This window comes from Molossus molossus, unplaced genomic scaffold, assembly GCF_014108415.1.
Source record: "Molossus molossus isolate mMolMol1 unplaced genomic scaffold, mMolMol1.p scaffold_m16_p_18, whole genome shotgun sequence".
Taxonomy (NCBI): Eukaryota; Metazoa; Chordata; class Mammalia; order Chiroptera; family Molossidae; genus Molossus; species Molossus molossus.
In genome coordinates, this window is record NW_023425353.1 from 25,610,158 (window position 1) to 25,636,027 (window position 25,870).

General features: G+C 53.1%; 1 protein-coding gene across 1 annotated transcript in view; it reads right to left on the minus strand.

Moving 5' to 3' along the window:
- The window catches only part of ATP2B2 (ATPase plasma membrane Ca2+ transporting 2), a 174,497-nt gene that overhangs the window by 54,327 nt on the left and 94,300 nt on the right, over nucleotides 1-25,870 (minus strand). Inside the window, exons 6-12 of the mRNA XM_036267151.1 lie at nucleotides 18,775-18,900; nucleotides 17,121-17,153; nucleotides 15,506-15,565; nucleotides 10,957-10,998; nucleotides 9,991-10,149; nucleotides 6,833-7,047; nucleotides 3,021-3,263 (exon numbers count right to left, since the gene is read on the minus strand). Coding sequence (XP_036123044.1) covers nucleotides 3,021-3,263; nucleotides 6,833-7,047; nucleotides 9,991-10,149; nucleotides 10,957-10,998; nucleotides 15,506-15,565; nucleotides 17,121-17,153; nucleotides 18,775-18,900 — 878 coding nt within the window. The remainder of the gene's footprint in view (nucleotides 1-3,020; nucleotides 3,264-6,832; nucleotides 7,048-9,990; nucleotides 10,150-10,956; nucleotides 10,999-15,505; nucleotides 15,566-17,120; nucleotides 17,154-18,774; nucleotides 18,901-25,870) is intronic.

Here is a 25,870-nt window from a genome sequence, read left to right on the forward strand (position 1 = left end):
AAGGCTCTGACTAGAATGTCATATTTGAGAAAAATGTGCATAGACTCAGATATGACCAGATGATTTTAAGGCCACTAAATCCCCTTGGAAAAAGTGGCCTGGTACCTTGCTTACTAAGTTCCAGTGAAGCAATCATTATTCTTGCTGTACTTATGTAAATAATCAGGCCAAGTCTAATGCAAACAAATTAGTTTTGCTGTGATTACCTTTGGAAAAAAGAAATGGGGATAACTGTGGGGAGAGAAACTTTGTTTGCATCTTTGTCTGTATTGGATTCTAATCCTTGCCACTAACCACGCAAAGTTAATTGTCTTTGAGGTTTTGTTATATACCTGTAAGGTGGACCGGATCTTAAATTCTGCTAGTTTCCTAAAAAATTTGGCTACAAGTATCCAAATAATGTCTCAAATTTTCTCCCACTCTCTGGTTTGCAATCACTAAGAACAAGACTGCTGTTAACTCTTCTTGGAAAGTACTACACCAGGTCCTCCTCACTACCCAGATGGCCGGCAGGCTTCAGGGACTCAAGTCCACTTATGAACACAGCGCACAGCTAAAGAAGGCTCCACCTGACATCTGGTCCGGTACACATGCTGGAGACTTCCACATCACATTGATTAGTAAAAGAACGAGCTGTCGTCGATGTAGACTGGTTCCAAGACTCCAGGTCAAGACTTCATACTTCAACCAAACATGAAACCATCTCTGCTCTCTCTTTCCTTTACTTTGCATTGGCCTGGAAATATGACTCCATAATCCATATCTCCCAGGACATTGCTAAGGGGAGTAACCTCTGGAATGTGGAACAACATTTTATTTCAGGCTAAGAGATTTACTTCCAGAATGCCCTGAAAACCTAACTGACCCCTGGGTTGAACAGGCAAGTATAACAATCCCTGTGAATGAACCCATTAAGAGTGTCACCTCGGTGGAAGTGGTTTGTGCCCTGACGGGATTTGTCTCTGTCTGTGGTGGCTGTCATTTTCCTTGGGCCTATGAATGCCTAGATCGCTGGGCAATGCCTGTTAGGTTATCTAACTGTGCCCCTAAGTGTTTATAAACAACAAGACACTTCATTGGTGAACTCTGTGTTGAGTTAGAAAGGATCTACCAGAAGAAGTTCTTAACTCAGGATTCACTTCCTTTGGCAGGGCCTACTCCCTGGTTAGGAGGAAATGTAAACGAGGTTAGGGTTAGAAACCTCTCCTAAACTCTTAAAGATATAGCAGAATCCATTGCTAAGATGACAGCTGCCCAAGAAAAATCCTTAGGCTCTCTGGCCAAAGTTGTTCCTGATGATAGTATCCTTATCATCTTCTAGCTGAGCAGGAAGGTGTCTCCGTGCTGGGGCCAACACCACCTACTGCACCTGCATGAACTCTTCTGAGGCAGCTGAAACTCAGTTACATACGATTACTGAGCAGGCCACTTGGCTTAGAAAGGTGATCCCTTCAATGTGGACTTCCTTTGACTTAATTTGATTTTGATTGGTTTAGGTCTTGGGGACCATGGCTCCAAAGTGCACTCTATTATCCTTTTTGTAATAGTCATAGTAGTTCCCCTGGCATGCTGTATTCCCTCAAAAGCTTAAAGAGCATGTTTGCGGCCACTAACCAAGCGGGTGATCTCCCTAGGACTGGAACACCTGAAGAGGAAGGAAGGGGGCGAATGACTTCAAAACTGTGACCCCGAATTTGTGGCCTGTGAATATCACAGAGATTCAGAAAAATAAAGTCATGACCTGTGACTCACCCGGAGGATCAGTGAAAGCTGCAAGAAGTACAGAAAAGCTGAGAGTGGTTAATGCCTTCAAGTTTGACCACATCTCTCAGTTACAAGCTGAGAGTCTGGTCAAAAGGGGGCCTGTTAGAAAAGAGACAACAGTCCCCAAATGGAGTCATTTGTGCTAAGTCCACATCACCAAACCAATACTTAGTATCTCACCTAATGGCAGTTTCAGCCTCTCCCAGGAATTTAATCTCCAGTCAATCTGGAGTTTTCTGGTTAGCACCAGTGAGGGAATCCACCTGATAGCCCCCTTTTGTCCCCCCATAGGTAGGTTACCTAAGCCTGAAATAACCCACTCTTTCCCCACTTCTGCCTATAAAAGACTTCATTTGTACAACTCCTCAGAGTGCCTTTCTGCTTGCTAGATAGAATACTGCCCAATTCATGAATCACTCAATAAAGCCAATAAGATATTAAACTTTTACTCAGTTGAATTTGTGTTATTTAACACCAGACAAGCCTGGAGGAGGCGGGACTGACCATACAGAGCAGAGATAAGCCATCCCAGAAGAGGCCATTCTCATCAGCCTGCAGTCCTGCCAAGATCAGCAGATCCCCACCAAGACCGGAAGAACCACCCAGCTAAGCCCAATTTGAATTACTGACTCACAGAATTGTGAGTTAAATATAGTTTGTTCTGAGCCACTGTCTTAGAGTAGTTTGTTATGTAGCAAAAGCAAACTAGTAAAAAAGTGGTTTAAGGCGATTTTTTAGGGCAATGACAGGACTTATACAAGATAATGAAGGGGGATAAATGGTGATGGAAGGAGATGTGACTTTGGATGGTGAGCACACAATACAATATACAGATGATGTATTATAGAATTGTACACTTAAAATCTATATAATTTTATTAACCAATGTCACCCCAATAAATTTAATAAAAATAAAAAGAAACACTCTATCATAAAAAAGGCAATGTATATCTATACACAGGGTGGGGCAAAAGTAGGTTTACAGTTGTTTGTATGGAAAATAATACAAAAATCAACAAATAATACAAGAACAAACTCTGTTTCATGTACTCACAACTGTAAACCTACTTTTGTCCACCCTGTAGTTTTGATCACACAAACATAACAGCTAAGTCAAAGAGAATCAAGTTACTTACTATATGACCACCCAAAATACATCAGCAGGATTTAAAAATATGAATCATGTTGCTCAACCTGCCCAGTGCTTCTGCATCCCCTACAGACATTGCTCTCTGTGGTAGACACCGTACCACTTACCAGAATCTTGGTGGTGTAGGCGCTGTTGATGGCAATGGCATGGACCAGCAGCTCCATGGTCTTGGCGTTGATGGAGCTGGGGTCGGGGATCTCCTTGTAGTGGACATCACCAATGTAGGCCTGCACGACTGTCATGCGATTGGTGGTCAGCGTGCCCGTCTTGTCTGAGCAGATGGCTGTGGCATTGCCCATGGTCTCACAGGCGTCCAGGTGGCGTACCAGGTTATTGTCCTTCATCATTTTCTGGGGGAAGGGCAGATGAAAGGGTGACAATGAAGAGAGGGAGCTGGGGTGCTGGGTTGCCAGGGGTAGCGGGTGAACACGTAGTAAAAGAGGAAGGGCTGCCTCGGTCTGTCCCTTTGCTTTCACACATGCAAAGGACTGTGGTTGCTACAGCTTCTGACCCCTGGGCTCTTCTATGTGTGCCACCCTTTTTCTTCCCTTTTATTAGCTGAGCGATTTAAGAGAGTTGATTGCCCTGGCCAGTGTTGCTCATTTGGTTGGAACATCATCTCACACACTGAAAGGTTGTGGGTTTGATTCCCGGTCAGGGCACATACCCAGGTTATGGGTTGGGTCCCCAGTAGGGGACAGCATGTGGGAGGCAACTCATTGGTGTTTTACTCTCACATTGATGTTCCTCTCTCTCTCTCTCTCTCCCTCTCCCTTCCTATCTCTCTAAAATCAATAAAAGCATGTCCTCGGGCAAGGTTTGAGGAAATAAAAATAAAAGAGTTGATTGATTGACTCTATTAATTTGGATTCTTTATGGAAAAAATAGAGGAAAGTATACATTAAGCTTAGATCCCCTTTGATTGCTTCAAATATTTTTCTCTTACATCCTAATATAAAAAACTATTTTAAAATTTACTATGAATTTTCTCAAATGTAGCGTCTCTCATTGGTGCCAAGTTTTCACTATCACTTTGGTTTCACCAAACGTAAATACATTTTGGAGATATATGTGTTTATAGACATAGGACAATATCTGGACAAATATCAAAATATTACTGCCATTATCTTTGGGTAGTAGAATTATAGGAGATTTTTATTTTTTTCTTTTAAAAAAATTTATAAATTCTACTTTTTCTACAACAAATACACATTGTACCTTGCGTAATAAAAATCATAAATTCCTTTTAAATACAGACACATAAAAAAGGAAAAAGAAAACAAATTAGCCATAATGCTACCACTCATAACTGATACATCTCACACACCAACATCCTGTCTCTTAAAATTTGTAACAAAAGTGAAATTCTACTATACATATTATTATTACTTTTCTAATGTATTCACTTCTCTTTCTCTCTTCCCAGCTTCACACTCCTAGCTTCTTCCAGGTCCTCAAGCAAGTAATGCAAATGAAGTAACCCTGTGGGAACCACCATGCTTCTTGCAGGCCCTCCCGCCATAGTGACCGAAAGGTAGGAGGGACATGAAAAGTTGCCCAGTAAAAGTTGTGAATCAGCTGTAGTTCTTGTCTGGGCCCAGGAATTTATTTCTTTTATTCTTTCTCCTCATTATAACTCTTTATAACAAGGGTAAAAAAGGAGTGCAATCAGAATACCTTCAATAGCAGTTCATGTTACTAAAAAAATGGGTATGGGCGGGATTATATACTATTGCAGTTGCTCTTATTGTAACCTGCGATAATAGTAACAACAAAAGTATGTTGAATGGATGATCAACAGCAATTGGAATTTGCAACACACTTTACAGTCTGCAAAGTTCTTCTGGGCTCCTTTTCTTGCCTGATGTTATAAGAATCCCGTGAAACCTGTGAGGATTCTTGCGATCCATTTCGGCAGTTAAAGAAGCCGCTGCAGAGTGACTTGACCAGGTGCACACATCTAGTGAGGGTTAGAGCTGGGATTTGAGCCCAGCTCTGTTTAACCTCCCAGCCTGGATCATTCCAGTGGGCTGGCACCCATCTGTTCTCGCTGATGAGGGTTCATCTGCTGGGCTTAAAAATGCCCAGGCCTGTGCTGTCCAACACAGTAGCCACAGGTGGCTATTGAGCACTGGAATTGTGGCTGGTCTGACATGAAATGTGCTGTAAGTATAAAATACATATTGAGTTTTGAACACGTAAAATATCTCACTAGTGATTTTTATATTGATTACATGTTGGCTTGATAATAATTTGAACATATGGAGTTAAGTAAATTATGTCATTAGAATAAATTTTTCCTGTTTCTTTTTATTTTCTTTTTAACATGGCTACTAGGAAATTTAAAATCACACCTGCAGCTCACATTAGATTTCTATTAGGCAGCGCTGATCTAAGTGGTCACCTCTTTTCTTTTGATGGTGGCTCCCAGGGGTAAGTCTGGACTCAGAGAGGGGAGCCCGTGCCTTTTCTGGGTTGGGTGCTATGCTAAGTTTATCAAGTGACTGTCTACGTAACATCACCTAAGACAGCTAAAAGCACCGGGTGCCACCGATACAAACTGCAGGTGTGGAGGCCTAAAAATGCCTGCACGTCATTTCCCCAAACCAACTCTGTATAGCAGACCTTCAGGGACACCCCACCCCTTCCCCCTGAGCTCAGATGGCTCTGAGGGTCCTGACTCATGGCTGTGTGAGTCTCCATCTCCAGGACCCTGGCCCTCGGGCATCGTGTGGTGACCTGTTTGGGCCCTGGCTTGTGGGATGGAGTTTCTTCGAGAACCCTAAAACAAGGAGATGATAAGGGCCGTATCCTTTACACAGAGCTGCCACTCTCTGGCACCTGCCTAGCGATCTCTTTTCTGTATGAAATTACATCGGCGAGCCCAGTCCAAATTCCAGCTTGGAAACTGACGCTCGCCGTGCCCTCCGGCGGCTCTGCCAATGGCTCAGAGCAGATGCCTTATTTATAAACACGCTCAGGCCTCCACCTTTGCAGGGACACCCTGGCAACAGGGCCCTGGGAAACAGGAGTGCAGCCCTCCCTCGGAAGTGTGCAAACCACGGGGCCAAGGAAAGAGAATGAGCCCAGGGTGTGAGGCCCTGGGGGTGAGCCAGGCTTGAAGTGCCCTCAAGAGGGCTGGACGCACAGTGCCCACGGGGATACCAGCTGTCTCAGTTCAGGGTTCAGGCTTTGAAGATGGCCACAGGCCTGAGAGCCGGGGTAGGTGGGGCTCTGCCATCAGGGCGGCAAAGAAGGCCCGCCAGCAGCCGGCGCGCGAGGGCCCACCCGCCCTCGTTGAACTGCTTTTAGAATCTATGTTCAGCCCAACTCCTGAGAGGAGGGGCTTTCATAAAGTCGGATGTCCTTTTTGTTTTAAGCTTATTTCTTTCAAACTTTAGGAGGCAGCCTCTGAGATCAGTAGTCATATAAGTACTCCGGCCACGGTGGGGCCTGTGCCTGGGACGGCCGGCCTTCTGCCGCCATTGGTGGGCACCATGGATCTGGGTCTGCACAGTGATGCCTGCAATTTTTCTTTCTTTTTTTTTCTTTTTGGTTGGTTTAAAGTTAAGTTGAGTGTCAATGTTTAAAATAAGGAGAGTTTATATTAAGTCCAGATTTCTGGCTTCTCTTAAAAAAGATGTAAAGCTCTGGCAGCATGGGGCCTGTATCCCCACAAGGTGACATGTGGCTGGGCTGAAAACAGCTGTCCCTTTTGGCAGGGTGTGGCTCCCTGGTTTGCCGCAGCCCCCTGAGGCATGTGAGTTTTGGGTTCCCACTTACATCCCTTCCCTGAGCTTCCAATGTGTTCACTCCCTTCTTCTTAGCTCTTCTCTCAAGTAATGGCCCCTGGCCACCCCCCAAGCCCCCAGCCGGGGCAGCCAATCCCAGCAGCAGCCGGCCCTGCTCTCCTCCTCACCTTCACAGAGTAGGCCAGCGAGATGGTGACGGCCAGAGGGAGCCCCTCGGGCACGGCCACCACCAGCACCGTCACACCAATGATGAAGAACTTGACAAAGTACTGCACGTAGACGGGCGTGCACTCGGGTAGCCATGGCTTCTTGTTCACCACAAAGGTGTCCACGGTGAAGTAGAGCACCAGGATGATCACCGTGATGGCCGACATCACCAGGCCTGCAACACAGCGTGGGAGAGACCGCTGAGGACCTTTCCGGGGGTCTGAGGCCCTGGGAAGTGAGCTGTGGACCAAACCCTTGGCCAAAAGGGCTGTGGGGTTAGGCCAACCCTCGCTCACATCCCAACTCTGCCACTTACTTGCTCTGTGGCCTGGGGCAAGTCCTTGGTCCTCACAGAACCTCAGCCACTCCTTTGGACAATGGGGATGCGTATTTACTTCACATGGTTTTGTAAGAATCAAACGTGATCACTGCATAAAAAGTGCCCAGCCCAGTGCCGACACATAGTAGGTGCTCAGGAATGTGTGCTGAGTGACCACGTGAATAAATAAGAACTGCCTGCCCAGTGCTCTCACACGATAATGATATGCAGTTGGTGACATTTATTTACTCATTCATTCAGGCACTAGAGACACAGTAAAGAGGACAGAGCCCCTGACCTTGGGAAGCTGAGATTCTAGAGGTGAAGGCAGACAAGAAATAAACCGAACGAGATAATTCAGACGCGGATAGCGCTGTGAAGACTCCCGATGCTGAGCCAGATGGTGAGGGGGCTGAGGATACGAAAGCCACCTAACTGTCCACTGACAGATGAATGGATGAAGGAAATGTGGTACGTGCACACGGTGGAACGTTATTCAGCCATAAAAAGAAGGAAGTCCCGCCGTTTGTTGACAACACGGATGGACCTGGAGGACATTCTGCTGAGTGAAATAAGGCAGACAGACAGGCACCTGTATGAGGATCTAAAACAGGCAAACTCAGAGAAGCAGAGAATAGAGGGCGGTTGCGGGGGCTGTGCGGGGAAGGGGACGCAGGCGTTGTTTTTCGGTGGGTGTAATGTTTCCGTTATGCAGAAGGAATACGCCCCAGGGCTCTGCTGTACAGCATGGTGCCTACAGTGGACGAGACTATTGTACACTGCAGAACTGGTTAAGAGGATAGAGCTGTTAAGTGCTTTTACCCCCAAACCAAAAACCATCCTCCCCCGCAAAAAACCAAACTACAGAAGACCACAAGGACAATTTTGGAGATGGTGGATATATTTAGTACTTTGGCTGTAGTGATGGTCTCACAGGTGTATGTCCAAACTTATTAAGGTGTACACGTTGCATGTGTGTTACCTTTTATATGTAAATTATATCTCAATAGAGCTAAAAGGAAAAAAGTGACCTGGGCAGGTGGGAGAGGCTACTTAAGTTAGGTGGCCAGGAAAGACTTCCTGGAGGAGGTGGTATATGAGCAGATAGAGGAACGATGGGAAGCAGCAGCCAGGTGATGACCTGGGTGAAGAGAGTTCCTAGCAGAGGAAACAGGTGGGAGCTTTTTTGAATAATAACACGAACTTGCCCAAGGCCACAGGCCCGGGAGGCACCGCAGAGTTAGCTAACGCAGGTGGCTACCTTCTGGGCTCCCCTGCCATCCTCCTGCCAGTTCCTGTGCCTGTCCCCAGGTGCCACAGGGGCTGTGCAGGTGCCTGGCCAGAGGATGATTGCTCTTGGGTGACTAGAGTCTCCTGGTCAGGAAGTACCTGGGAGTGCACCCCACCCCAACTGGATGGCCATTATCCAATGGCTGCTCTGGGGGTCCAAAACCCCCGCCCCTTTGCTGCAAGGTGGAGCAGACCTGCAGAGGCCCCCCTGCCCCAGAGCGCCCCAGGGAGCAGGTGGAGCCGGGGATTTCTCTGAAACCTCAGCTGTTTGCCTTCTTCCCTGGCCATGTTGTGTCCCTTACCTTTTACGGGTCTCACCTGCGAGCACCCCCTCTCAAAATCTCCAGCCCACCCATCTTCAGCTCTGCTTTCAGGGGGTTCAAGAGGGCAGCAGAGGTGAGATGGGGACCCAGAAGTGCTCGGATCTGAACTCCATTCTCGGCAGAGCCAGAGGGAGAGGGAGATGAGCGAGGACTTTGACAGCCGCGGGGTTGTTCTCCTCGCTTCGCTCCCGGCCCCGCCCCTGTGTCATGCTTCCTGGGAGTCTTCCCAACCGTGGGGATGAAGGAAATCCCTGCACCCATTGTTCCCTACCCCCACCCTCCAGCTGCGGAGCCTCAGAACCTGCAGTGTCCCTGTCTGACAGTCGCCAGGGCGGGAAGCCAAGCTCCCAGCAGCCGGGAGCTGTCACTAGGACCCCGGGTTTAAATATAGACAGCCAAGCCTGTAATTTGCCTTCTTTCTCCACACTGCCGTGCCTATAATTAGAGCCAGGAGACAGCCATGGAGGAGCAAGCAGCCAGGTGGGGAGGCCTTGGTGTTTGCCACGTCCTTACCCAGGAGGGGAGGCCAAGGCCACGTCAGATGGGCAGGGCTCACCTTGCAGCTGGGCTTGACTTCCTGGGCCAGAGGGGCTGTCACCAGCCTTCACCTGCAGCTACCAACTCTGCTGGGAAGCCCAGCTCATTGTGCTGGGGATCCTGGCATTGCCGTCAGCCTCTCTGATCTTTCCTGTGCCCTGCAGCTGGGGTGCTCATTATAGAGTCCAAATGCATCCCTGCCCTCCCCTGCTCAATTCTCTTCCATGGCTCCCACTGTCCTCAGAATAAAACCTGCCCTGCAATCTCCAGGCCCTGCTGCCTCGCCACATCTGCCAAGGGCTAAGCACTCTGTGCATCATCTCCTTCGGTCCTCACAGCAACCTGTGAAGTAGGGACCACTGGGTCTCCCCGCTTCACAGACCAGGAGGCAGGGCTCAGAGCTGGGGGAGTTACTTGCCTGAGTTCTCACAGCCTTCGCTGGACAAGAACACAGGCCGTGTGCCCCCACAGCTCAGGCTTTCAACTTCGCTCTTCTCAGTGCTAACTGAGCACCTACTGCATACGGACTCAGATTAGTTGCTGCGGTGGAGAAGGGTGGGTCTCAAGGACCACCTCATGCAAGCCACCAATTTGCAGATGAGGCCACAGAAGTCCTACTGTGTGCCCTCCTTGCACCCTGCCCACTTACCCGCCTTGCCGATCTGCACAGCCAGCTTGGTGAGCTTGCCCTGGAGCACCGACTTCTCCTTCTTGTGCATGTTGGCCTTCTTCTTGTCGTCAGCGTCGCCGCCCTCAGCACTCTTGAGGGGCTGCATCTCCATGGCGGCTGCCCCATCCTGCTGTTTGGCTGTAGGTGGCAGAGCACGCATGTGTACACAGACACACACACAGACACACAGACAGGCACACACAGGTCAGCCTGCAGGAAGGGGATGTCTGTCCCCACCCTGCCTGCCTGGGGAGTGTGGTGAGGTACCCACTTCCCTGCCCGGGCCCCCGCATGGCCGGCACAGAAGCCCTGTGATGGGGGGTCTGCCTCTTCCAGCCAGAGACACTGGAAGCAGGGCCACTGGCTGCCTAGGACCTGGAATCCAGGACACAGTGGAGAGTGACGTGGCTCCACCCTGGAGTCCCAGCAGGAGTGGGGTGCAGTCTCCTCTGGGCCTTCTCCAAATGGCCTGTGGGCTTTTCCCACATTCAAACAAGACACACAGGCTTGGGCTTTACCATGGGTCCTTGGACCAGCTGTTAGGATATTAAGTAATCACCAGACAGGAGGGACAAAAAAGGGGACTTAACAGGTAAAAGAGAGCGTCCCCATCTATGGGTGCCAAGCCCCCTCCTCATTCAGACCAGGACTGGCTAGTGGGCCTGAGGCCCCACCCCTTATCCCCTAAGGATCTCAAAGAACCAGCTTCAAGTTTTCAGCGAAACGGGCAGAGTAGCTCAAAGGCTGGGGAGAAGCTGGCGTGCAGGTGTCCCATCCTCACCGGGTGACGTCTCCATTTGGCCTGGTACCACGTGAATCATAGCTATACCCCCCAAAGACGTCAGGCACCCATAGTTGCAGCCGCGTCTGCCTCTGGCGTAGCCCTCAGAACCGGTGGGGAGGGGCCGCAGGGACCACAGGACCCGGTTAATACAAAAGGGTTACCTTTGCTCTGGCTGGCGTCCACAGTGCCATCCTGCATTTTACCTACACGACAAAGAATTTTAACAGACAACAGAGAACAGACAACACACATTGGTCATCACAAAGACGCAACAGGGCCACGGACATTCATGTCACAGATGGAGGAAGGGCCAAGCTGACTCCACCCCTCCACACAGGGAGACTGGGGATGCCCAGAGACAAGAGCAGACCTGGCCAGCATGTTGGCTGCAGGGTCTGTTTTGATTCTCTGGGGGCTTGGAGAGAGTCTTTCTGTGGGAACTATTTTGGCCCTAGGCATCTTACAGATTGAACGACAGCCTGGGAGGGTAAAAGGGACCAGGTTTGGCTTGCAGGGAGCAGGAGTGAGAGTTGTCAGGTTCCCAGTGAGTAATCTGATTGGTGCCTTTTGTGGGCTGAGAAGAGGCGAAAGGAGAGAGAGAGAGAGAGAGAGAGAGAGAGAGAGAGAGAGAGAGAGAGAGAGAGAGATATTGATATTGATTCTAGAATGGGACGTGGGGAAGAGTTTGGTGAATGTGTTCCTTAGTTTCTGGCTCCAGGAGAAATACTACTACTCTCTCCTTTTCCTTCTGCAGGGGAGTGAAGCCACGGCATGGACAAGCCCATACCCAGCCCCACCGAGAGTGACCCATGCAAAGAGTAGGCAGGGGCTTCCCGGTGGTGGGCTCTGAGGTACCCCAAGTGTGTCCAGGGGGCTTGGTGGGAGTACCCTGGCTCCCAGGGGAAGCTGCCAAACTTCTTTCCACCTCAGGTCAGGTTGGTGGGCTCCCCCAGGTGTCCCCCACCCCTGGCCCTGCATACCAGGCCTGATGTTGCCTAGTACTGGGGAAAGGGCTGAGTTTGGGGCTCCCCACCTCTTAATCAGGGCTGCCTGGGAGGCCCTCTCCACAGCCAGAGGCTTGTAGGCTGTGTTGGCAGGCGGGAGAGACTGGAGGCTCCTACTTGGTGGCTGAGACACCTGCCTTCACCTGTTGGCACTGCAGAGAGGGACACCCTCTCCCCTGGGCCTGTCCACTGAGCTCACCCAGAACTCTGCATGCAGGCCTCACCACCTCTGGAGGAGTCTGAGGTCAGCCACCCCAGGACATTTGCTGCAAAGGTGATTCCCACAGCTCACGTCTGGAAGAACCCACCATGTGCCAGGTGCATACACGACCTCCATGATGTCCTCTAGTCCTCACCACATTCCTACAAGGGCGCTCCTATATTTACACCCATTTACAGATGAGAAACTGAGGCTCGGAGAGGGAGACGGCCTGCCTGGGTCTCAGTGGGTACACAGAGAGCTGGCCCCAAAGTGCGTGCATGTTTCCACCCAATTGGAGAGAGCACAGCCACCTCCCAGCCCCTCTGAGCCCAGGGGAGGGGCCCTGTGATGGCATTGGGGGGACAGGCTCCCGAAGCCCCTGTCTGACATCAACTAGCTGTGTGGCCCCCACCTCTGTAAAATGGGGATGCAACGTTCACCTCCCGGAACACCTAAAAGTTGCCTTAGTCATAAACACTGGCCCATTCAGCCTTTTGCAGTGTGCAGGTTATCCCCCGTCAGTCTGCCCGCACTCTGCAGGGCACACGGAGGGCTCTCCTCACTCATTTTACAGAGGAGGACACTGAGGCCGGGCAGAGGCAGCCCTCACGGGGAGCATCCTGATGATAGCCCTGGGGCTGCAGGATTAGTTCCACAAACGGTGTCACCACCTCAGCACACCCTCGCGGGGACTCGGGCGGGCGGGGCCAGGAAGGCCACCGCCCTCTCCCAGGAAAGGCAGAGTGCTCTTCCTTCCCACAGCCCACAGCAGCGCCACCCGCCTGGGGTCCCGGGGAGAGGCCCCACCGCTCTGCTGTGAGGTTCTTTCTATGGGCTGAAGAAACGAAATAGCCAAAGGCCTTTCAGAGCAAACAGAAATGAACTTCGACAATTATTTTTATTTTAAAAAATAATTTTACGCACTGGGCTAAAGGGTGCCAGAGGACTCCGCCTCAGTAGTTGCTTTTAGGTGGTACAAAGGGGCCTTGACTTGCTTGCAAATGATCAGAGGCAATAGCCTGTGTGTGCGCCCATTAACCCAGCGGGCAATTTCCTCTTGTATTTCCACAGCGACCATGTGGCCGTAAAAAGAATCACCAAGGCATATATGTGAGGGAGGAAGTTGCGTTCCTAAGGTGTCCCGGAGCAGATGGCCTTGCTTCTCAGGAGTGAAGGACTTACGGGGGGCTGTTCTTGGCTGAACGGGTGCTCACCTGGCCCTGGGACTGTGGCAGGACAGCCAGCTCTGGTCCCACATGGGACCTGGAGGAGGGGCTGTGTGTCAGGGGAGCTGGGATGAAGGACAGGGCCCAGGATGGGGGACTGGGTGGAGACTCGAAGACCTGTCTGCCCCAGATGCCAGGGACTGCCAAGGACATGGGTGTGGAAGCATGTGTGGGAGTTCAGGGAGAGGGGACCCGAATCTCTGGGGAGGCAGCCCACTAACTAGGAGACCTGGGAGATGTCATGTCTTCCCTGCTTCTCCGTTCCTTTCTCCGTGAAATGCAACCATTTCGACCGAGGGAAAGCTTACGAAAAGCACTGCAAAGTGCCCTGTAAATGTCTGGAGTTAAGAGTGTTGCATTATTCATCATGATTATATGAGATGTATTAAATAGTGATTACATTTATAATCATAGGGGAAATAATAAAATAATAATGGCAATCATAAGGCCTCCAAGATGAATGGAATCCAACGGTCTTTCAGTTGGGATGGGGATTGGGAGTGACGGCAGGGGGGATACTGCCGCCGAACTGGCTTTCTATCTCCCAGTCATCCCGATTGGCTCAGAGGACGGAGGGAAAAGGGAGAGTTAATTTTCTCATTCCCTGTGCCTCTTAATATCCTTGTGAGGTTTACAAGACACACTCCGTCGGGAAATCCTGGACCAAGAAGAGGAACGCACACTTTAGAGCTAGCCAGTCCTGGGTTCAAATCCCAGCGCTGCTACTTTCTAGCTCTGTGACCTTGGGCTAGGGTCTTGATCTCCCTGAGCCTCAGTTTCCTCATCTTTAAAGTGGGGATAATAAGCTCTGCAGCATAGGGTTGTCACGAGGAGTAAATTAGATAGCAAGCATAACATGCTTGCAAAGTGCCTAGGTGGTTGAGAAATGTCAGTTCCCCATCTTTCCTGCAGTTTTTCTTGGGAAAATTGGAATTTTCTGCTACAGTTTGGAAGTGAACATGCCCCTTTTTTAGGACCTGGCCAGCCCAGATGCAGGCTCATTGCCCTGGGGGAGGCAGGATACCACATCCTGTATCCTTCTCCCCCAGGCTGTGGGTTTGCCTACATCGGTTCTCCCTGTCATCCCTCACTTCCCCTCCCTGATGCATGGCACCTCCCACACCCCAAGCTGTCTTCCTTTCTCCTCTGTTCCTGAAATAGACCCATACCCAAATTAGCCCTTCTTGGCAAGATGCTGCTTGCAGACGTGTCTTGCCCAGCCCCTGACATCTACGAGGTGCTTCCATCTTTGGTCACTTTGAATCCAGGTGGCTCAGCCAGAGAACTGGGGCAGGATGAGGTCAGACAAAATCTCCACGTTTTCCAGGAGTGGTGAGGAGTAAATGAGACAATGGATGAGAAACCCACAGCCGGGTGCCTGGTGTGCAGCGCTGCTGGGGCTGGCTTCCAGCCTGGGCCCTAACAGCTCTCAGCAGTTCAGGAGCAGCCTGGGTGACTCTCCTGTTACCTAATTTGGGGACAGGGGACATATCTGAGTAACAGAAGCCTCATCGCTCTGAAGATGGGAGGGTACAGACGTAAGAAATCTTCTAAAGGCTTGGAGGCAAGAGCATGGAACTCCTGCCTGTGTGTGAGGAGGTAAGAGGCAGACCAGGTACAGTGGCAGCTCCCTCCCCGAGGGGCCAGTCCGAATGCAGAGACCCAGGACAGACGCTCCAGCACAGGCAACAGCGAGAAACACCAGTCCACATCCGAGGGACAGAACCAGGCCCGAGCCCAAGCGAACCCCCTGCCCATTCGCTCCATGAAAGAGAAGAGGAAGAAATGTCTACCGGTGGCTCAGCCATGCTATGGGGTGGGGCCGAGGAGCTGAAACTTGGCCTGGGACCCCCAGCCTCGAGGTAATTTTAGAGTCGAGGACTGGAGCCTTCACTGGGGACCCAGACACCAGCTGCAGCCCAGGTCCTGACCCCAGGCCTTCTTCCCAAAGCAGGGGCCAGGAACGTACTTAGGAGAGGGCCACACAGCCAGGGGGGCCAAATCTGAAGCCAAGGCCATGTTCCTCTTCAGGGCTCCACTGGGGGGCCCAAAGCCCCACAGGAGCCAGAGCCATTTTGGTGCCGCAAGTGGGCGCGGAGCTGTTCCCCGTGGTGGCTTCTCTCTTAAGCGCCTGCCCCATGTGAGAGGACGACTGTCCCGGAGCTGTCCATGCACATCCCAGATCTGTGCGGTCCAGAACAGGGAGAGGCCAGCCCAGAGTTGGGGTGGGGAGAGACGCCCGTCCGCCCGAGACCGGAGCTTGGCATGGGAGACGTACCATTGACTAGGCTGGTGTTTGCACTATCTGCAGCGTTTGAACCTGCCGCACCATCGGCCGCTGCGGGGTGGGAGGGATGGAAAATGCAGTGTCACAATGGAGAAAAGCAACAATGCAGAACAGCAACAATACAGACATGAACCAACTGGCGGCAAGTAACGTGACTACGGTCTTCCAAGAAAGTCTCCGTTGGAGATCGAGAAACTCAAACTGGGGGGTGGGGGTGAAATGTTCTCATAGAGATGCCACAGAAGTCAGGGGGAAAAAACTCAGACATGGAGGGTCTTTGAAATAAAGCATGGAGGATGGTCAAGGTGGTTAGGCGGATGGCACTGCTCTGTGGTGAAGTCTGGGCCGAGGCACCCGTTGTGCCCAACCAATCAGGCGGGTCCCCAGAGAGGGTTCTATGAGGAGAGGGGTTCTGGCTTCCCATCAGGACCAGAGGGGCCCATGGCACGGAGTCAATTCAAAATATTCAACCACCGGTGCACTGCGGCACTGGCCGTTTGGGTATTGCTATGACTACCGTCACATGTACCGGCAGAACATCTGTCCAGGGCAGTGAGTTAGCAGGATTCATGCCCTTGACTCAGGTCACCACCCATGGCCACCTCCTCCTTCCTAACCAGCACTCCCCACCATTTAAAAGGTGACATCAAACATGTCACATTCTCTGCATGAGACAGAGAAGGTACTAGCGAGTTTTCCTTTATTTAGAAATTAAAAATGATATACTGGGCAAATTCACTTGTGTCATTCTTTCTTGGGGTGGGGGACAGGTTCAGTGGGAAGGAGAGGGAAGAGACTGCTGGGTGAGGTGGATGCGCCGTGGGTGAGGGGCAGCCAGCCAGGCTCTGTGGGGATGGGCAGGGGAGCAGGGTTGTGGGGTCCCGGGGTGACGGGCCTGTGCATGTTTGTGTGGGGCTGAGGCCTGTGTGGAGACAGTGGCGCTGCCATTGGCACTGGCCTGTAGGATGATGCACTGGAGGAGCAAGTAGCAGAATGGGGTACTGGCTTCTCCTGTGGGGCTGGCATCATCCCAGGCACAGCTGAGGGTCTGGTGGGGCTGCCCCTGCAGTCAGGGAGCCTCCTCCAGCTGTGTGCTGGGGTCTGGTGGGGCTGCCCCTGCAGTCAGGGAGCCTCCTCCAGCTGTGTGCTGGGGTCTGGTGGGGCTGCCCCTGCAGTCAGGGAGCCTCCTCCAGCTGTGTGCTGGGGTCTGGTGGGGCTGCCCCTGCAGTCAGGGAGCCTCCTCCAGCTGTGTGCTGGGGTCTGGTGGGGCTCACCCCTGCAGTCAGGGAGCCTCCTCCAGCTGTGTGCTGGGGTCTGGTGGGGCTGCCCCTGCAGTCAGGGAGCCTCCTCCAGCTGTGTGCTGGGGTCTGGTGGGGCTCACCCCTGCAGTCAGGGAGCCTCCACCAGCTGTGTGCTGGGGTCTGGTGGGGCTCACCCCTGCAGTCAGGGAGCCTCCTCCAGCTGTGTGCTGGGGTCTGGTGGGGCTCACCCCTGCAGTCAGGGAGCCTCCTCCAGCTGTGTGCTGGGGTCTAGGGCCCAGGCTCAGTGGTCAACAGCTGCTGCTATTTCTAAAAGCCCCATCTACCCTGGGGGTGTCTTACTGTACCTGGTAGCTGAAGGCCATCCCCCTTCTTCACACCTGTGTGATGATTTTTGAGACATATTAATGAAGGAGAAGCACCCACAGCCTCATCTGTGTGTATGTACACACACACACACACACACACACACACACACACACACACACACATCCCAGCATGCCCAGGGTCATCCAGAAATGGGGACCCACAGCTGTTGGGCTTTAAGGAATGTCCCTGATGGAGGTGACAGGATGGCAGTGCTGAGGACCCCAGCCCAGCTGTGCTGCTCATGGGATGTGAGGGGAGAGGCTGTCCCCCACCTTCCTCTCCCATGTCATCTTCACATCCCACCTCTTCCCTCTACACGGATGCCCTCATCTCACTGGGGTATAAGTACATGGGGGGTGAGAGACCCTGTCCTGTGCTTCGGGGCAGGAGGCCTGTCTTCCTACTGGCATTTTCAAAAACACAGGTCTGGCCTGGAGGAGCTTCTGCCCCTCACCTGGGCCCCAGTGAGGCCAAGGAAATGGGCAAAGGTTGCTGCATCCTGCCCAACTGCCCACATCTGTCTGACTGCCTGCAACCTGGTGCCACAGCAGGTCATAGCGTCTATGTCACTGCACGGACACTGTTCTGACAGGCTCTGGGCCACCTGGCTGGACTCTGTTCTGTTTCACCCTCAGCCCTCCCTTGCTCTCCAGCTATGGATTCCACAGACCATTGTTCCATTGTTCCTACTGTTGGGGCAGCCTTAAACTTAGGGGGCCCCACTAGAAATGGATTTCACCTGTGGGGACAAATAACCATTGACCATGACCCAGGTTTTTGTGCCCGGTTGACCTCTGAGAGCTGGAGGTAGCAGGGCTGCCCCTAAAACTCAGGGACAGGTCACCTGGCATCTCATCTCCTTCCCCTGGACTCCCAAAGGTCTGGGCGTTGGGGACCCTCCTCTGGAGCTTGGGAAGGAGACAAGACAAAAGACTAAAGATGTGAGGGGGCCGTCCTGACAAGTGTGAGCGCTCAGCGAGGAGCCGGCGGTGCCGGGGGAGCGGCCTGGGCTCCTGTGTCTCTGGGCATTGCTCCTGCTCGGAGAGGCATCTGCAGCCCAGCTGCCAGCCTGCTGCTCTGAGGGTCCAGGGAAGGACTCTTGTATCTAGGGGGAGGAGAAGCCAGAACCCAGGGGAGGTGGCAGCGCCAGGGGCCTCTGAGAGGGGCTCAGAGCGGTTGACTTGGGGCCACCTTCCCTAGAAGCATCTCTGCCCACATCTGGGGAGAAGCTATGACGGGTGGATTTGCTGCTCTGCTCAGTGGAGTTGAGGAGAGTGGAGAAATATGCCCAGGTGGGGATTTCTACTTGATACCAGGGCTGCAGATGGGACCAGGTTACACTTGAGGCTGGAGTCTCAGCAAATGCTCAGCATCCTTGGCCTGGCCGGGGGCCGGGGGGAGGAGGGGCTCTGTGACATGACTGGACAAGACAGAGACTGGGACAAGACCCTGGAGATGGAACAGACAGAGCCCTCCTGGCATGAGCAGGGCTTCCAGGATGCAGGAGGTGGCTGTTGGCACAGGGTGTGGACATAAAAGGCACTCAATAACTATTTTGTGGAGTGAACGATTCAACAACAAGACAGTGGCCTTAAGAAATCCTCTCCTGGTCCGCAAGGGGGCTGGGCTTACCTTTCTTGTCCTTCTTCTCTTCCTCCTCACCGCCGGCCCCCAGCAGGGTAAAGATGATGCCAGTCTGAGAGTTCACACCCACCGCGGTCACCACCATCCGTCCAGAGCCCTCCATCACATGGGTCCCTGGGGAAGGGGATGGAAGCCAAGTTACCACTGTATGGCCCGAGTCCCCTCCCCAAAGGAGCAGAAGGAACTCCATCCAGGCTCTGCTGCCGATTTGCCCGCTGGGGTCCTAGGGCACCACCCATAGTTGAGGTGCGCACTATGAATCTTTCAGGATGATTTCACCTTGGGACTGCACTGTGATGGGCCTGGGGCTCAAACACCGCTATACCTGCGTTCTTAGGCCTCCAGACAGCTCAGGCCTACCACCTACCACCCTCTCCTGGACGGTCCGCCCCTTTCACTTCTCTCCCATCCCACAGGCCAAGCAGGCCACTCTCCTGCCTTACTGATCTGTCTAGAACAAGACCTCGTTCTGCCCAATTCTATAACCAGCAAAGAAATGCCAACTACGCCCTTTACAGGGCTGCTTACCATGGGGTCCTCCCTCCCCCCACAAAGACCTGTGAAAGAGTCAGGGCTCTGTGCACTTGGGTGAGAAAACGATGACATCTTTATTTTCACCAATATCTAACTGGAATGTAGCATTTCCCCCATCATGAATGTAGGCAACAAACCCCGGGAGTGTTGGTGGTGCCCCAACACCATGGCACGGTACAAGAGTCACAGGATTTTTTCATGTCACTTGACAGCCTTTGCAGATATCATGATACTCACCCCCCTTTTACAACTAAGGCAGTTATTAAACTGACTGCTGATCTCATTGGGCAGTGGGCTAATGAAGCACACACGCTACTATACCACACATTTTATTACTTGTTTCTTTTTTATCCTCACCCGAGGCTATTTTTTCATTTATCTTTAGATAGAGTGGGAAGGAGGGAAGGAGGTAGAGAGAGAGAGAGAGCACGCAAAACATCGATGTGAGAGACACACATCGATTAGTTGCCTCCCACACGACCCTGACCAGGCCAGGGACTAAACCGCAAATGAGGTCCATACCCCTGACCAGAACTGAACCTGTGACTCTTTGGTCCAAGGGCTGCTGAGCCAAACTGGCCAGGGCTACTCTATTTCCATCTTCTGTCTCCCTTTGTCCTCCAGTGTATTTTGTTCTCTGCACTTCAAAGTGTAATTCTGAGTCGGGGTGGTGCAGCATGACACCAGGCTTCCCCAGGGGGCCATGGTATGAGAAAAGAACCCCTTTCCTAGAATTTTAGATTTTTCAAACTGGGTTGCAAAGGGCCCTGGAAGTTTTTCAGGGGGCAGCAGGAGCAGCCATGGGGGGCAAGGGAGGACTGTGGTCAGAGTGGCTCCATTTTTATTTGTCTTTGGGGTTTCTGTGTCAGCTCTGGTTTGACTAGAGGGTCTGTTGCTACTGTAAGGCAGGCCCCTCCACCGCACAGACCACGGAACTTGTCCAAGACCACCCAGGAAGTCTGCGGCAGAATGAGGATAAAATGCAAAGGTAAACCCACTGCAAAGGTGGCATGTCAATATAATAAAATATTATGCAGCGTTAAAAGGGAAGGGAGTTCTGACACACGCTACCACATGGATCAGCCTAGCGGACACGATTCGAAGGGAAATATGCCAGTCACAGAAAGACAGAGCCTGTCTAGTCCCCTTTACATGAGGTCCCTAAGTAGTCAGATTCAGAGACAGACGCAGGACGGTGGTTGCCAGGGGCTGGGGCTGGGGATGGGGAGACAGTGTTGAATGGGGACAGTTTCAGCTTTACAAGATGCAAAAAGTTCTGGAGATGGATATGGTGATGGTTATACAATAATATGAACGTACTTACTGCCAGGGAACTAATTGTACACTTAGAAATGGTGGAAAGGGTCAATTTTATCTTATGTACATTTTACCTCGAAAAAAAAAATAGGAAAAATATGGGGAAAAAAGGGGAAACCCACTCAAGCTGTGGCCTCACTGAGGAAACAAGGTGACCCCAGCGAGGGCGGCTGGGCCCAGGGCAGGAAATGATCAGCAGCTACGACAGCCCGGGTGTGGCATCAGGACACGCTGGCCCTTTGTCCCCAGGCTGGTATTGCAGACGCATGGCTACTGAGTCCTGCTAGCAGCTGTCAGAACGGATGGGCCGCTCACAAAGAGTCGGCACCTGCGACCGACCGGGCCTGAATGGTGTCACCTGCAGAGGCTCAGGGCACAGTTGGGGGGGTCCCCTTAGTCCTGCCAGTGGCCATTCTATTTAGGAAAGAATAGTTGGGTGCCCATTCTTTCTGATTTAATTTTTACCGCTCTGGGCAGGAAGCTCTTTACCGTGCGGCATAGCTTCTTTCTCCAGCCGAGACCAGTCTGGGCTGCAGCAGCGTCTCGGGCCATCTGCAGGCTCCGCAGTGAGAACTACACTGGGTTTGCAAGACAGGGTCTGAGGGGCCCGATGGCCATGGACACTGGCCCCCGACACCAAACAGCCCCGATGACTTGCTTCTTGAACTCAGGTCTGCTTTCTAGAGTTTTTCCTTCTTTCCCCTCAAGATTCATTGCCACATCTCCCTGAGTTCAGGGTGACTTGTCCCTAATCCTTCTCCTTGTTTCCAATTTGCTTCAGATTTGACGTCAACAAGCTCGTTAGAATTGTACCTAAAATAAGTGTCAAGAAGTTATGAGTCAGGACTCGAAGCACTTTCCTTAAAGCAAGGAATCTATTTCCATTTCCAAGATGTTGCACCCACTCCTTCCCTTCCCATCCCTTCTAGGATCTGAACACTATCTCGAGTGTCTGTGTCTCTGTGAGCATGTGTGTGCGCGTGTGTGTATGTGGTGTGTGTGTGGTGTTCTAGCTGCTTGGCTTCTGGTATCTCAGGATCTTAAAGTGCGGACAGACACGCTCCAGTAAATTCCTTGAAGGCAGTGAAGGTTAGTTTGTCCATCCACAAATGGGTAAACTAAGTTATGAAGGCTCCAAGGGGGGCATGGAACCGAAGCTGAAACAGAGCCCAGGCCCTCGGGCAGCCAGCTGGCTCCTCGCCCGTTCCGGGGCAGGGAATTACGGGGACCACGCATGAGCTCAGACACCGATTCCAGGCCAAGCAGCCGGGCATCCCTGCGGCCTACCTACCCCCTGACAAATAGCGGGAACCAGGGCCCAGAAACGGAACCCTAGACATTATGATAACTTGCTGCTAAAATGCTTTGTTTCACACCAGCTCAGCTTGTGTGTGGGCTGTCAGGAGGGGTCATTAAATATCAGCAGTTTGAGACAGATCAGGAAACTGAGGCCCAGAAAGATCATATGGGGGGTGGGGATGGGGATGGGGTCACTAGATCTTTAAAGGCGAGGGGGAGCACACCTAACTGCGTTGAGTGCAGACTGCAGTGACAGTCCCCGGCACTGCCTTCTGGAGATGCCTGCTCGGTGCCAGGCAGGGTGCCAGGCCCCTCACACCAGGTCTCACACTGGCCTCTGTTCACGGAGGAGGCAGTGGAGGCTCAGGGAGGAGTGGCTTGCCCAGGGTCACCGCTGGTGAGGAGCAGAGCCAGATTTAAACTCTCCTGTCCCAGAGTCTGTCTTCTTTGTCACGCATACCTGTCCCCCCAGGAGACAAGGCCTTCACACCCTGGACTCAAAGGCATTTGTGTTAGAGTCGGCTCCGCCCGGGTGGCACTGGAGACGCTGCCCCCCACCTCCCCAGCTCCAGGTGGGATGGAAAAAGACACAGGGGGCCAAATTCCACCCAAGATAATCAGACCCCAAAATCACCTAATCTAATCGCTCCCATCGCAGCAGGGAGCTGGCGGCTTTGTACTAGGAGGTGGGGGGGGGGGGCAGGGAGGCAGCCTCTGGCCACAACTGGGGACACTGGTGAAGGCACAGCATGCCCCTGCCCAGCCTCTGATGAGCCCAGGTGGTCCTCCAGGCCCCAGCAGCAGATGGGGCATCAACCTCCCCTTCTGGGCCTCCCTCCTCTGTGCCCCAGCTTCAGCTCTGACCCCTGACCCCCAGCTCAGACACCCTCCGAAGCTCCCCCAAATCCACATGCCTGCGTCAGCACCCCCTGTGTCAGACCCTAGCCTTCTTCTGGCCCTTGACCACTGATTCTTGCCCCGGGCCTCTGCCCTGGGCGAGTGCACAGCTCCGAGCCTGTGTGTCCAGTCCCCCGCCCCTCTGCACATACAGCTTAATGCCCGAATGCCCCTCCCCTACCGCTCATCCCAAAAGGCCTCCTCAAGGTTCCTTCTCTCCTAGGACCCTAGGGCCTGTCAGCCCTGTCGCCAGGGGAAGAACTGAGTGCACCCCCTATGCTGTCACACCCCGCCTCCAGGGTCCCCTGCGTGGGCCTGGGCTGTAATGCTGGAACCACAGGCATGAAGTTGAAGGTGGGATGACGGAATCTCTTACAGGAAAACTGCAGGGTCTGGGGTAGGGGCTGCGGCGAGAGCCCTTTGGATGTGGGGGCCAAGCAGGTCCTTGCACTAGGACCTCCCTGTCTGTGGTCCCTTGGGCGCCATCCTGCAGCCCCCACCTCACTTAAGCTCCCAGGGATCCTTCAGAATATACAAGCGTGGTGGGGGGTGGATAGAGCGGGCCCTGGGCTGAGGAGGAGGGGACCGCAAACCAGTCTGGTGCCTGCTTCTGATTTGCTGTGTGACCTGAGGCAAACCCTGTCCTCTCCAGACCTCAGTTTTGTCCTCTGCAAAATGGGGAGGTCTGGTTTAGGTCTCACCTCTCAGTGATAAAGTCTGGGTCCCCTGGGGTCCCTGGAGACAAGGGCCATCCCTGGCTGGGGTTGGGCAGCCTCCATTAACAGGCTACATCTTGGAAAGTTTGGATCTCTGTTTAGATGGGGCCAGCAGAGGCCTGTGCAGACAGACTGACCAATGTGGAGCCTCCTGCCGGGGCCACACTTTTCCTCTGATGGACAGGTGCAGTGGAGTGCCAGCATGCTGGGCTCTGGGCCTGAAGGGAGGGGACCCTGTGGTCCTTGTCCTCCAGGAGCTCACAGTCTAGTTGGGTTTGAGGGGAGCCCACAGACACACAGATCAACAACCGCACAGGACAACAGAGCCAAGGGCCCGGTGGACTGGCAGGGGGCACAGCCCAGGCAAAGGTAGGGAGTTGGGATGGGCAACGACAGTGGACCAGCTGGCCCGAGGCCCAGGACTCACGAAGGAGCCGTGGGAGAGGAGCAAGGCTGTGGGGCAGCCTGGGTGGAGGGCTGCAGAGCTGGGTCCTTGCTGAGTGTTCAACAGGGAGCCACTGAACGCGCGGGGAGGGGGAAGAGCATCCCTCTTCACCGAGCTGCTTCACTGTGTACCAGGTATTATCTGAGCTGCTTTCTCCTGGCTGTCCCAGTTCCTCTGTGAGGTAATCATCTCTCCCTCCCAATTCGCACACAGGGAAGTGCCCCGAGCGGCCATCTCACAGTCAGCCTGAGAGGGCAGAGCTGGCGTGAGTGAGGGTGGGCTCCGGGCCCCGTACTCTCCACCTTGCCAGGGAGGCTTATGGGCAGAGTGGGAAGGCAGGAAGCAAGAAGGAGCAGGAGAGCGGTGGGGGAGCTGTGTGAGCCCTCCAGCTCCGTCCACCAGTGTGAGGGAAGGGAGCTCAGGCCAGGGGACACTGTGGCTGCTGCCAGCTGGACGGCCTACCCTGTCCCACCTGAACCTTACCTTTGACCTGGTAGCACAGGGGAGGCCAGAACCTTCTGGCTGCAGGCTTGAGGGCCATCTCTGCCCTACAGTTGCTGTGAGCAGCAGGAAATGGCCCCTGCGAGGCCTGGTCCAGATGTTGGCTGCATCGGGGCCAAAGCCTCATGCAGTGGCAAGTGGGGTGCACTGAGCCCCTGGTTGCAGAGCTGAAGGGGCCTAGTTTACAAAGTGAGGCTTCTGAGCGCAGAATGTGCAAACGGGTGACTGAGGTCGCACAGCACCGAGGCACGGCTAAGGGCTTGAACCCAGTGCTCCTACTCTGCTGGTTTTGACTGCCGGCCTCTGTCTGGACAGGAAGAGGGTGAGGACATGCCTCTAACAGGTCTCTTTCTGGGGGTAGAGATGTGAAGAAGCAGTGGGGGCCATGTCTGGGGATCATTATCTGCCTCCAGGCACAAGCACCAAGCAAAGCAATATGATTTCCAGCCGACTCAGTCCTTTCTTCATCACTGTCACCAGGGAGTTGGTAACAGTAACAACGCACACTTGTAGAGCTCTAGACAGCTGGCAAAGCCCTTACTGCCCGTGGACCCATCTCCCTCACAACAGCCCTGTGAGGTAGGTTTGGTGCAGGCACCCCCGAGCCCCATCCACCCACCCTTGTCCTCTCTGGCTCAGAGAGGTTGAGTGATGGCCCAGGGTCACACAGCTGTGAGCGATGGAGCTGGGACTTGGACCCGTGCTCTATCCACTACACCCCACTGCCTCTCATGGAGAAGAGGCAGGGTAGTGTAATGGAGAGAGCACGGGCCGAGCAGCAGACTGGGCCTTCCTGCAGTCATGGTGTTGTCCTAGGCTCCCTGGAGGCGGCGGCTGTGTGGCAGGTTCGGCTCTCCAGGCTTGGCCGGCCCCTCAGTGGGCAGGGTGGGCAGCAAGCCCTAGAGGGTTTGCAGATGTCCTGTGCAACCTCGTGCTGTTAACACTCTGGCTCCAGGGGTGATGGAGGAGGGTGGGGTCCTGTAGGGGCAGAGCTAATGGGCCTGCTGGAGCCAGGCCCTGCTGCTTTTAAGGACAAGCCCCACCCTGGCGCCTTGGCCCTTCTATGGGCACACTGATGGCACCTAGTCCTTGGCTTCCCAATGGCATTTACCATAAGACATTTCAAAGAGGCCGTGCTGCTGGGTAATGAAAGTCACGGGGTCCCTGGAGGCAAGCTTACTCATGGGGGCTATGGAAGACGGCAGGGCTGGGAAGCTGGAGGGCTGGGGTCTCTCTGGCCCTGCCCTCTGTGGGGCCTTACATTCCTGCTCTGGCCTCAGTTTCCCCAGCTGCAAACCAAGACTCGGTCCTCTAGGAATCTGTAAATCCCCTGAAAGACTGCAAAGTCACCAGTCTAGGTATTTATTTCTCATAA